Below are 12,648 nucleotides of genomic sequence, written 5' to 3'. Positions count from 1 at the left end.
TGCAGGGTAAAGTGTCTCGACGATTAGGGGATCCTGGGCCATCCCAGCTTCTCAGTGACAGTCTGGTGGACTCAAGACCCCAGGCCAGGCCCCCCTCTCTCCTGTGGTCCCCCCTCTCCCATACACTGTCGGTGGTCCAGGAGCCAAGGGATTTCTACCCAGCACCCCCAAAGGGTCCCCTTGTCCTACCTGCTGTGGCAGAACAGGAATTCTCGCGTGGGGTCCCCTCTGGCACAGATAAGCCTCCAATACCAACCACGTTTTAGAGAGGTAACGTTGTATTTGTGCTTTCAGGTGCAACTCACACTGACACAGAGCTCATGTCCTCCATGATGAAAAAAATATCTCTGTTGGAACAAAAAATAGAGGAACAAGCACAAGAAATCCAACTGAAGGTACAAATCTGGCCCCTTATTGAACCTGTTCTGTCCCTTGCTTTGACAGTTGAATCCACAGTGGCACTACACCTACTCAGACCTAGTTTGAGCTAAAACAAGTTAATCTGTAGCCTGCTCTGTCATTTACACGAACAAGCCTTTGCAAAGTAACAGAGCAATTGTGTCAGTCCTTGGGGTGGGAGAATGGACAGTCCCTGCTGTGATTTCTCAGAGTAATGACTCTCAGCACCGTGTCACTAATGTCAGTTGTTTGGCTTCAGACCTTTTCATTCCTCCTTTTACGTTCTGAAACAGTAGCTGCTTGTCATCCTGGAGCAGACCTCTTAACATTACTACAGTTTAGAATAAATAACCTTTTTTTTTGTTGTTGTTAAAAAAAATAAAATCAAAAAAACAACAAAGAGGTGGCTGCAGAGCTGCTGGTTTTGTTTCTAGATCAGCCGCTTCCTGCAGGTCGGACCACGAGCTGTGCCTGGGCAGGAAGCGCAAGGGCAGGAGGCTGTTTGCCCACAGCTCTTGTGCAGATGGAGGAGGGGGAGATGGGTCAGGGTGTCCCTCACCTATTCTTGGAGCAGCGTATTTATATCTCATTTCTCATCTGAGTCTAGTTAAGGCGTTTGTGAGGTGATACAGCCTTTCTGACCCTTATTTTGCCTGTCCCTGGGTGGGGTCAGAGTACGTGCACCACTGGCTCACCCAGCCAGACCAATTGTGCAAACTGTGCCTCGAGGTCCTGAGGGCCAAGGAACTAAACAAGGTCATTATTTGTTCTGGTTTTGAAGGACAGGAGAATTGCTGAACTTGAAGAGAAGATGAAGACTCTTCAGAAAGGAGAAGGTAAAAATTGTTCTGCCCTTGGCACCTTGCTGCTAGCTGTGGGAGAGCTCCAGAGCTCCTGGTACTGCAGCACAGCAGGCTCAAGACCTCCTCCCTGAGGCATCCTTGCCTTGAAAACCCCAAGAGTCCCTTCAGCGAGCGGTATCAGTCACACACACGGCACCGTTTGCCAAAGCAGATCTGCACTTTGTACTTGCATCTGGTACTCGGCTTTTCTGGTGCAGTGCAAAACATTATTTCCTGACCTATTTTCTATGGGTGAACTAAGTTTCCATGAGCATAGGGCAACCACACAGGTACCTGCGGATGGTCAGAAAAAAAAAACATAAATACTGCAGAGTTCAAACAGGCTGGAAAAATAGAGCTACTCACAGCTAAGCGAAACCAAAAATCTGCTTGGAGCCTTGAACAGTATTAGAGGTCCAGGCTTACTTGGCCTGTAAGGCAGCCTCGCTCTAGACTGAACCTAGCTTGGAGTGAGTCACTGAAGGTCTTTCCCCCATTCGGTTCCTTGGAATCCAGCAGTTCTCCAGCGGAGCCCAGACACATTTCCCACAATGGCTCAACTAGTGTGTTAGCACAAAGCTGTGGTAAGTTCTCCATTTCCTGAGCAGAGAACAAGAATATGCCTGTCAAACCACAAACATGTGTTTTGTACCTCATCACGCATTGTTCTAGCCGTTCAGCCTGGGTTTCTGCATCCAGCTTTAGTGGACAACTGCTCATGTTTTTAATAGGTCCCTTAAGACTGCATAAGCCAAGCAATTCTCATGGTGTAATTACAAACAGCACTGCTCACATCAGCTTCCTGCAGCATAAAACTTCACCAGTATAATTCACAACTACCTTTTAGCCTGTCAGCATCTTCATCAAACTGCTGCAGGTTGAACTGTCAGGGACCAGCACGCAGAGCTCATGTTCAGCTCCTGTGTTGTACGGGCTTGAGGCAGGTACTGCTGGGGCATCTGCGCTGTGTGACACGGGTTCTCTACAGTTCTTCTTTAAGGCTGTACATAGAAAAACCAAGTCTTCCCTTTCAGATGCTCCTGACTCATCCACAGCAGAGGAACTGGATATGAGGTGCCTTCAGCTGCAGACCCAGGTCTGGGAGATGGAGGTGAGCCACCTGCTTCACTTGCCCTAAGCCATCTGCACCTTTTGTTTGAGATCGCTGCAGCCCCAGGCTGCTTGGGCTTTTTCAAGCTGCCACTTTGATCATCATAATTCTTCATCTCATCCCTCTGAAAAGAAAGAACAGGTTGGATGTGAGTTACAGGGCAATAGGAGCTGGGTCTTTTTAATACACAAACATTTGTGGCTCCTGCAAGCCTCTTCATTTTGATTTCTAGGACGGTAGGAGTATTCTTTGCAGCTAGTACAGTCTTGGGAGATTACTGTGTCACTGCAGATACTTTCATTCTCCCTTTTGCCAACTACTAGTAGAGCTGCTACTACTACCCTGCCAGTGAGCTTGTCTGCCAGGGTCAAAGAGCCCCAAGACAAACCCTCTCTTTCAGCTCCGCTTCTGCTTCTCAGACACAGCTGACCACTCTCAGGCTTCCATTTGTAGTTTCCCAAAGCTCTGGTCTACAACACTGGCTTGTACTTTCCTCTTACAGCGGTTTCTAAATGACTATGGTCTGATTTGGGTTGGAGAGAGACATGAACAGCTGGAAGATTTAGAATCGCTCAAGGATGAAGACGAGCTGCCAGCAAGGAGCCTCTGGAAGCCAGGTAAAGCAGCGGCACTCTGCTGAAGCAGCTGTTAGGACATGAGCTCCTGCTCATGCTCAGAGCAGGTATGATACTCCCCAGAGTAGATAAGCATCAAAGACTCAGAACTTGGGTCTTCAGAATTTGCAATCCTGTGCTGAGGTCTTCACATCGCTCCATCTCAGGGACAGAGACAAGGAACGATTTAACGGGAGCTAAGCCAGGCAGAACGTTGGTATTTTATCTACCTGTCTTTAGTAGGCCCTGACTAGGGGAAGAGGAGAGAAACCAGTGGCTCAGCCATTTGGAAGGATACCCTCGCAGCAGCTGCTTCCTGAAGAGTTCACATACACTAAATGTTTGAAGCTTGACTGCTCTCTTAACATCTTAAAATGGGTCGAAAACGGAATCAGATGCTTTGTGTATATAGCAGCTGTAGTCAGAGAGTATTGTTTGCCTTTCCTCCCAACCGCCACGTGAGTGGTTTAATTGAGACCTGATTGTGCTGTATGGGGTCCAAGCGTATTTGGCAATGGCTTCTTAGGAAGTGGTAACAGAGAAAAAAAAAAAAGAATAATACTGGGGCTGTACAGCCACTGCTGCTTGCTAACCACCAAGCAAATATTACCTAACTGAATAAACCTTCCCTCCCTTAGTGCAGGAGGGAAACAGGGGAAATAATTTTCATTGTTTTCAGCTCATTTACCCTTTTTTAAGGGCTATCTCCACCCTCCTTTATCAAATGGTAAAAAAGCAGAACAGAAAATACCAGAGGCTTTGCCTCTGCCTACACCTCTTCTTTCGTTTCCTCTTCTCATTTCATTCCTCTGTGCCATCACAACTCTTCACTGCTTCAACCCACCGCCCTCCTCAAGCACCCAGACAAACATCCTCAGCAAGAGCGAGTGATCTGCCGGTGGCAAGGCGCAGGCAGGTGGCTGTGTTTACCCCGGCATTTCTTCAGCTAGTCTGCTCTGATCTATTTATCTAATCTAGTTAAGCCAACTAGTTAAGTTCCTCACTGTGCACTTTACAGGACCACATGAAGGGACAACACAACACTTCTGAAATCACAACCAAAGACAAGGAGCTGAGCGTGGTTTCGAAGGAGCTGGCTGCATCTGGAGCTGGCTCTGGAGTTATATTCGCTTGCAGCAACATCGCTGCTTGCCTGCTGCTCCGCCCTTGTGGTTTTGCACACACCCATGCAAAGCTGGCAGCGCTGCACCACAGCAGCGGTGTTGCACCACACTCTTTGCAAAAAGTGCAAAAGGCGTAGCATGGAGAGGCGGCACAGACAGCCCTCACATGCACCTCAAATTCACACAGAGGTGAAAGCTGCTTCGCTGGCATCCCCTTCCTCCTGTAATTCTGATCCTTCTGCCACAGGTGAAGCGGTTGTTTCCAAACACGAGATTGATTTTGATTTAATCTTGGAAAACGTGAAGGATTTGAACGTGCTGGCTGGAGAAGGCATTGCTCAAATCCAGCACACGCCTGGGGGTGCTCGGCTGAGACAGCCAGAACCCCTCTCTCTGACGCTGTATCAAAATGGCATCGTCATGTGCAACGGACCCTTTCGGCCCTACGAGGACCCGTCCACACAGGTATGGAGAGGTCTGGAGAGGAATTAGAGACATCCTGCTATCATTCACTAAGCCTCAGGAAAGGGAACATCTAGAAAAAGGGCTTGTGAGCTCATCTCAGTCCTAAAAAGGAGCAGCTACTGAGACCTCCAGCTTCTCACCCATGGTCCCACAGTGCCTTTAAAGACCAGTAGGTCTTTGCGTAGTCATTGTTAGAGATGGAGATTCTGGGTCTTTGATGCAGATGTTTCTGCACAGCAATAACACCACAAATAGGAGCAGCCCAGAATGAATATATCAGTCATGAGATAAATAGAAAGTCTGAGGCATGACCATGAGCTCTCGTTTGGTTTCAGCAATGCCTGCAGGATATTATGGATGGTTATTTCCCTTCAGAGTTGCAGACGCGCTACCCAGATGGTGTCCCTTTGCAGGTAAACAGCACAAAACCCTATTAATCAGCTTTTTGGAAGAAACTGCTCTCTTGCTTCCCAAGAAAATTGTTCAGGTTTCTTTCACCAATCTGCTGGATGCTCCCCACAGCAAATTAAGTTTGAGGTTTCTGAACACAGCCTACATGCAGCTTATCTGTGCGTGTGTGTCTCGGGGAGCACACCTGCGAGAGCCGTTACAGGAAGTAAGCGAGCGTTTCGGCATGAGAACTGAATTTCTCTGCCTCGGTGAATCTTGGCTTGGAACAAGACTTCTAAGAGCATAGCAGGCTTTGCAGACGATAAGGAGTACAGGCAGCATCTGAAGAGCTGTGTAACAAAAAGGAGAAAAAAAACGTTCTCTAATAGTCCCCCAGCTTTTAAAACCAGACTGAACAAGTATCTCTCAAAGAGGATGTCAGGAGAGTTTATTTTGCCACAACTGAAATGGACTGGTGCTTTTGGGCCCCACTTTCTGATTTCTCAGAAATGATGAAAAGCCATGGCCACATTTTCAGGCAGAGATCCTCAGGGGACTCTAATCTAGGTCTTCGAGTACATCCAAAATGTCAGCAGGCACAACCAGAGGGGTGCCACAAAGAAAGCAGGGCACAACTGCACGGGCAGGTATGGGGTCAGGACAGCCACAGTGAGCTGGTAGGTGCAGCAGTTAGAAAGTCAGATGGAAGAAGAAGGATTGTGCAAGGCTCTTGCGGAAAGGAGCAGGTGCTCAGAGCCTGCTGAGATGGATGAACAACTGCCCTGTGGTCTGGTCTGGGTGGGCCATCCTGAGGATTTGAGGGATCTGCCAGGATTTGCTTTGTTAGAGAGCCTATAGGAGCTGAAAATGCATTTCATTCAGCTGAAGCAGCTCCCAAGGAAGCAGCTCTCTTGGTTTCATTTGGGGTTTACAACTCTTGGTTGTCATTGCTGTGGCTTGTTGTGCTCTGATGCAGTGAGAACAAGCTCGTGCAACCATCAGATTTGCTTATGGCAGTTGGCCTTAATTCAACAGGTCACTGACAGAAGGGACGTGGTATTTCGGGAGAGAGACCTTCCAGGGAGCTTTCCTGGCCACGGCCAAGTGGTTGGCCATTCAAAATCAAGTGAGGTGCAGGAAACCGCTGAGATCTCAGGTAAATTCTTAAATCTGCCTCAGAAATGCAGCTAACTCCCAAAGAGAAGAATCAAAACCTTACCAGGGCAGTCCAGCTGGTAGAAGGTGGATGTGTAGGGTCTGGGCGAAGAAGGCAACACTTCTGGGTCACAGCCCAGTGCTCGTAGCCCCAGTGTTGCTTCAGGAGCTGGGAGCCAGGTGCATGGTGTCCTCTCATCATTAAACCCTCCTAAAGAATGAGACACGACAAGTAATAAAAGACCAGAAGATTAATGAGTTTCCAAAAACATATCTGCCCTGTGTATTTCTGAAAGGCCAAGCTCCTTCTAGCTTCACTTTTATCAGCATCAAAGGATGCCAAGGGAACCCTGCAGATCTGGGGGGGGCGTAGCTTGCAAACATCCTTCGGTTCTCCTACAAGCTCATTCTGTAAAGGCAGACATCTTCCAGCTGGACGGATCTTAACCATACCGAATATGGGACGATTCCTCTGCAGACTTTCATACGAGAATATGGGACATGAGGTCAGGCCACAGATTCCTCATTTTACTTCTAGACTCTAGCAGTCTGCGTAAGCATTACCTCTCAGGGTTGGAAAGTCAAATGCAGTCAGACATATAGACAGAAAATAATGGTTTTGCACATGCATAACTAAATAACCCAAACACATGCATTACCCAGCAGCAACATCTTCCTATTTATATAGAACTGTACTACTTGCTCATTCATCTCAAGGCCATTTACAAACAAAAGCTGTGCTAAATATTTCCCTTATGTAAGTAGTGGAAAAAAAATAAAATTGCCCTGTGACACCACAGAAAAAGGAATGGACACCTATAAATACAGCCTCATAAGATGAGAAATTTTCCCAGTCTGTAAAAATTGTCACAGTTTCTCAGTTTTTCCTGTTCGCAGCAGGGCTAACCAGGTTTCTACCTGTTGTGCATCCCAGCTGTGTGCTGAACAGGCTGCACAGTTGCTCACTGTTGATGTTGACAGTCAAACATTCAATGGGACAAGCTTCAACTGGGGAGACCAAGAGGCAGTCTCAGCCTAGCTAGGGGAGGTTAGAGCTCTCCCTGTTGGCTGTTGTGCTTTCATTTCCCTGGATCAGCGTATTCTGAGGGAAAATTGTCAAAAAGGTTACACATGGACACATCTCCCCTCTGCTCCAGCAGGTCCCAAAGTCTCCTTGGAGCAGTTTTCCAACAAGTTTTCCAAGCCCTCGAAACAAGAAGCGATCAGTGTCCAAGGCTCAGACAGAGCAGCACAGCAGGTAGGAGTGGAACCCCCAGACACCCACAGGATGAGGCCAGCAGCGATTCCCTGGGCTCAGTGCCCTGCACAGCACCAGCACCCCCTCCTCAGGCCTCTCTCAGCTCTGCGTAACCTCCTCCTCCCGGAGAGGCTCCACCAGAGCACACGTGGCTTTTGGCACCTGCTCCTGGGCTGTCCCAGTGCTGGCTGCTCTCCGTGCAGGGCAGGCAGCGGTGACACTCACCTGGTTTGGTTTCAGGGCTCTGACGGGGTGCGGAGCAGCAAAGAGATCCTGGTGGAGACACCCAGGCTGGCAGCCCTGGAGAGGTACAGGCACGGCCCCTCCATCCCTGCCCTGGCAGCTCTCATCTTCCTCCTGTTTCATCACTAAGGGTTTATTTCAGGGGTTTCAGTTGAGGAAGTAAATGGACTTGCTCCTTTTATCTTATACCTTAGAAATAATTAGAAAAAAAAAGGCCAAGTTTAGTCTTTTGGGAAGACCACTGAATTGTTCCTGGCGAACCTGCTATCTTTTACATCTCTAACAAAAACTTCTGTTATTCAAAATGTTACTTACTTATTTTCCCGGCAGCAAGCCAAAGCCTAAGAGTTTGAAACCATCTAAGAAGCTGTTTGCGGTCATGTTAAATGGGAGAATCCCGCCAGGAAACCGATGCCCAAGTGGGAGGTCACACTAACAGCACTTTTCCACTCATAGTTTTCTGACAAAACAAGACCCAAATAGCTAATGAAAAAAAAAAACCCAAGCAGATTATTTTTAATCAAAAAAGTAGGTCAAAGTACTTACCAGACAGCTCTGATCTAAAATGAAAAAACTAAAAAAGGTCAGCAACCCTCTTTTCAAGGCACATTTAAACAGAAAAAGCAAAGCAGGAGCTTTGCCCATGGGTTGGTCTGCTTGGCAGCATTCAGACAGGGCCTCATTCATCTCAAGAACATTCCCAAATGTGAAACACCTCTCCCCCATTCGGATCACCCTGGCAGCCCAGAGGCTCTGCCCGTTGAGTAGAGCAGAGTCTCTGCCACCAGCAGAGCCCTCACTCCTCAGCTGACAAGGTTTTCTAACCCCCAGGGTGAAGGTGGCTGAAGGGGCTGAAGCTTCTACCCGTGATATCTGCACCCTCCGCATCAGATCTGAGAGCGGGGAGCAGACATACGTCATAAAGATGCTGTTCACAGAGACCATTGGGGACCTGCGCCAACTCCTCACCCACGCCAGGTAAGCCTCGGACTTCCTCCCCTCCTTGCTCCCCACTCAGCTCCACAGAACCCCAGGGAAGGTTTCCTGGTGCCTGGGAAGGCCCTGGAGCTGTGCTTCAGACAGATCAGCCCGAGCTGCGCAGCTGGAAGGAGGCAAAGGCAGACCTGTTCCCAGCACTGGTGCAGCTGGGAAGCTGAGCTGCAGCCTTCAGCTTGGCTGATGGATCTGCTGCTGGGCAAACACCCCCTTGGCTCAGCCAGCTCTGTGTCCCAACACACTCACTGCTGCCCAAAGGCTTTGGGGACAGTTCCAGACAGCTGAGGGGACCCCTTCACTGTCCCCTCTTCCCACTCCTGTTGTGGGCTGTAGCTCTGCCCTTGGTCTGAGCTCACCACTGTTGGGATGCAAGAGCCTGCATCCCCACAGCAGCTGTGCAGCCTGGAACAGCTGCTCCGTGCCTGGCTGTTTGCAGTTTGGGCGGGAAGCCCTTTTTTCTGCTCGGTCTGTGCTTGTGAAACAATCTCTCCCTCTGCTCTTACATAACTACAGCTGGATTAGCCCAAGCATCTCAGCAAAACCTTGGGGGATCCTGTGCATAGGAAAGACTGTGCTGTTTTTTCCTAGGGGTGGAGACTCCGACTCGTATGAGATCATCAGCACCTTTCCCCAGAGGGTCTACGTGGACAACTCCAGGAGCCTCGGCCTGACCCCCAATGCCTCCTTGCTGCTGCGAAGAGACCCCTTCCCTAACAAGAGGGGACAGGGCTGCAAACAGCTTAACAGCTCCTAGCAAGGGCTGCTTGCCCCAAGCTCTACAGGGAGCTGCCTTGCACCATTAGCTGTGTACAACCTCCCCCAGCTGGGAAGAGAGGACAGGGTCGTGTTTCCAGATTTATTTTCATTGCGCTGTTACCTGGGACAGAGAAGAGCTCAGAGGCAGCACCTCTTCCTTTGGTAGTTTCTGGTTTCTCATCTCTGCTGGAGGTTACACAGGCTGATCCCTGCCCAAGGGAAGGCCGCCAGCTTTACACCAGTACTGGGCAGTTGCTTATCTGGGCTCAGGGATTCTCCATAGCAGCAGGACAGACAAACAGCCAGGGTCCAGCTGCTTTCCACACACAGCTGCTCCCTATAGATTTCAACTGCACTTCCACCATGAGAGAAACAGGCTCAGTTATATGGTCCCTGGAGAAGTTAAACCAAAAAGCCTTGAGCCATTGCGATGCTGGGACTGAGCCAGAGCCAGCTCAGCCAGGAGATCCTGCTACTGGGTTTCCTGTACGTGAACAACTCCTTCCCTTGGACAGCCCCCAGCTCCAGTGGGGCCCCGGCTTGCAGCCACGCCAAGCCTGCCTGCAGCAGCCCTGCACTGCCTCCCTCCCTCAGCAGCCTGGATGCTGCAACAGGACACCATGTCATTGGAGAAGAGCATAATCCCTTCGCTGCTTCTCTGCTGAGCCCCGGGTAAAAGCATCTTCCTCCCTCTCCCCGGGGCTGGGGCTGCGCTCGGCCGGGCCCCTTCCCCAGCACATTCTTCCTGTTCCAGCTGTGACAAGCTCCCACTTGACTCCCAGCTGACGACACTCCCACCTACGTGAGGCAGCGCCTGCTAGCAGGTTCCCTGTTAGCAGAGGCCCTGCACACGCTGCCATCCAGCCCCTCATTAAAGGCTCCCAACAAAACCATTTATTTAAGTTGCAGTTTCCACTTCCACTAAGATTTCAAAGGCACAGTCTCTGTGGAAGGGGGAAGGACACCGAGAGCACTTCCCGACCCCCCTGACCAGAGCTGGACCCTGCACAACTCAAATCCAGGAAGCACCTCTCATGCAAACTTCCACAGGTTCCCTGTGACCGGTGACTCAACCCCTGCAGTTAGTTTCCTCCTTTTTCCACCTCTAGCAGATACAGCAGTGTACAGGGGACCCTCTAAGGGCAGCGTTATCCCACTATACTCTGGTCTATAACCCACTGGATAATCTTTGTGCCAGGGGTTTGTTTTTTGCTCACGTGTCTGGCTGAAGCTGTCCCTCCCTTGGGCTGCCTTTCTTGCCATGCAGAGCAGAGGAATGCTTGAGAGAGGCACCTGTCACTACCACGCTGCAGGATATTCACACAAGTCCTTTAAGCCTTTGATTAGCAGCAGCAATTTAAGGTGTTAAGATCTTTGGGTCAGGCTACAGCAGTGAACACAACTGACTCAGCTCCTCTAAGCTGGAAGTGACTCAGAATCCTTACGTATGGTGATGCTTAACCTGTAGTCAAAAGAAAACCAAGTTTAAAAGAAACCCACAAGTACTGATGTGAAAGGTACAGTAACATTTAATAGCATCTCGGAAGACAACACTGGTTATAAACTTGCTTTTTGGCAGGAAAACAAAATGCACTTGGTCCGGGTTGCAAAAAGCCAACTCAAAAGAGGAAAGGTAAGACAGCTGGAGCACCAGCTGTTCTGGAGCAGCCCTGAGCCATTAATGCTCATGAGGGAGCCCTGGCACCGCATCGTAGCGGAGGACAGAGCAGTTCCCACTTCTAGGCCCATCCGTCCTCCCCCGGCAGCATGCCGAGTGATGCCAGCCTTCGCCCCCAGCCTTCTCCACGGTGCATCGTCAGACCCCAGCTTTGTGCAGTATTTTTGCATTAAATTAAAACAAACAAAAATCAACTTTGTTGTCATTATCTCTGCAGTTGAGATGAAAAAAAAAAAGAAAAAGGAAGTGAGGCAGCAGGATTTACAATTTTAACAGCAACTGGGAGAAGTGGGAAGTAACATGCAACCCTAAGCCCTTCCCCTCCCGAGGCAGAAGCTCTCCCTGCAGAGGAGAGGGCTGACAGACGGCTGCACTTCGCACAGCCCCCGAGGCTTTGCTGTTTACAGAGGCACTGGAAGCTGCGGTGTAAGCCAGGCCCAGCTTTGTTCAAAGGCCATGCGCAGCGAGCGTCAGACTTTCTTTGGATCCCTCTGAGATGATTATCAGGGTTAGGCAGGAGGGAATCGGAGGCAGCTGCAATGAGTAGTTTTGGTCATGGGTTTCCCTGTGCTGGGATACAGGTCGCAGTGGCAGGACAGTGCTGACAACCTGGGAGTGAAGGTGGTCGGAGATGAGGGTGCTCAGGAATGCAGGTAGAGTCCAGGACGGGAGGGGAGCGCAGGGCTCAGGCCAGCTTCAGGAACTCCTGCAGGGTGTTTTGCTCCACCGCTTCCACAAAGAGCTCGTAATCCTGCAGAAAAAGCCACATGGTCACTCACAAGGCAAGAGCAAGCTGTACGCTCCCACCGGGCAGCAGTGTGGGGTCCCCTGAGCACACAGCACAAACTGGTTCACATCACGGGTGACAATCACATGGAGGGTGACACGGCGAAGCAGGGACAGCCCTGCACAGCACAGCCCACTGCCCATGGGTCACCCAGAGTACCCCCCTGCCTGGGACCCATTTCTCACAAGTCACCATGCTCTGAATAGCCGTTAACCCTGGCAGCGCCTCGTCTGCGCACCTCATAAGCGATGCCTTTTGAAAGGCGTCTTGACACCATGTGTAGCAAAAACAAGGGGATGGGATCATTGCCTGCCACCCAGCCTCCACAGTGGTTACCCCCTGCACAGAGCAGGAGCCTCACCCCGCAGTAGTGGTCTCCGTTGACAATCTGGGGTGGGATGGCTTTGGGGTTGCCTGCCTTCGCCCTCATTTCCTCCCGGAGAGCATTGTCCTGGGAGATGTCCACCAGCTCATACTTGATGTTTTTCCCATCGAGGATTCTGGTGACTTCACTCTGTTGGGATTTGATCTGAAACCCGGGGGGAGTGAAAAAGCAGGTTACGGGGAGCTGGAGAGGAGCCTGCAGGGTGGGCACACATCCCACCGCCCCCAAGACCCCCCGCCCCTTACAAGCCACAGTCCAGACCCCACCTGGCCACGGGGTCCCATCCTGTGTTGGGGGGACACAGCCCCTCACAGGAGGATGGATTCGGGGAAAGAAGGGGTCGGTGCAGCTTTGAACAGGGGAGGGGACACCAGGGATGGGGCGGGGGCGAGCTTAGCAGCTTCAAGGGAAAGAAGAGCCACCCACCCCAGGGAAGAGGGGCCTC

At 50.5% G+C, this 12,648-nt stretch overlaps 2 protein-coding genes across 2 annotated transcripts; one reads left to right on the top strand and one right to left on the bottom strand.

Annotated features, from left to right (window-relative positions):
- Positions 1 to 294: 294 nt before the first annotated feature.
- On the top strand, positions 295 to 9,341 carry UBXN11 (UBX domain protein 11; the record flags this gene model as incomplete). Its single annotated transcript, XM_010085250.1, is given in 12 exon segments — positions 295 to 395; positions 1,181 to 1,235; positions 2,276 to 2,352; positions 2,855 to 2,969; positions 4,338 to 4,555; positions 4,891 to 4,968; positions 5,981 to 6,101; positions 7,261 to 7,358; positions 7,599 to 7,666; positions 8,433 to 8,579; positions 9,186 to 9,309; positions 9,312 to 9,341. Coding segments are annotated over 12 exon segments (1,232 nt in total), but the record flags the coding sequence as incomplete, so codon positions are not given.
- Positions 9,342 to 11,263: 1,922 nt separating this feature from the next.
- SH3BGRL3 (SH3 domain binding glutamate-rich protein like 3) lies at positions 11,264 to 12,488 on the bottom strand (the record flags this gene model as incomplete). Its single annotated transcript, XM_010085249.1, has 2 exons — positions 11,264 to 11,782; positions 12,180 to 12,488. Coding segments are annotated over 2 exons (375 nt in total), but the record flags the coding sequence as incomplete, so codon positions are not given.
- Positions 12,489 to 12,648: the final 160 nt, after the last annotated feature.

The sequence above is a fragment of the Pterocles gutturalis genome, unplaced genomic scaffold (genome assembly GCF_000699245.1).
Source record: "Pterocles gutturalis isolate BGI_N339 unplaced genomic scaffold, ASM69924v1 scaffold46735, whole genome shotgun sequence".
NCBI lineage: Eukaryota > Metazoa > Chordata > Aves > Pterocliformes > Pteroclidae > Pterocles > Pterocles gutturalis.
The sequence above is the reverse complement of the archived record's forward strand: the minus strand, read 5'-3'. Positions and strand labels throughout refer to the sequence as shown.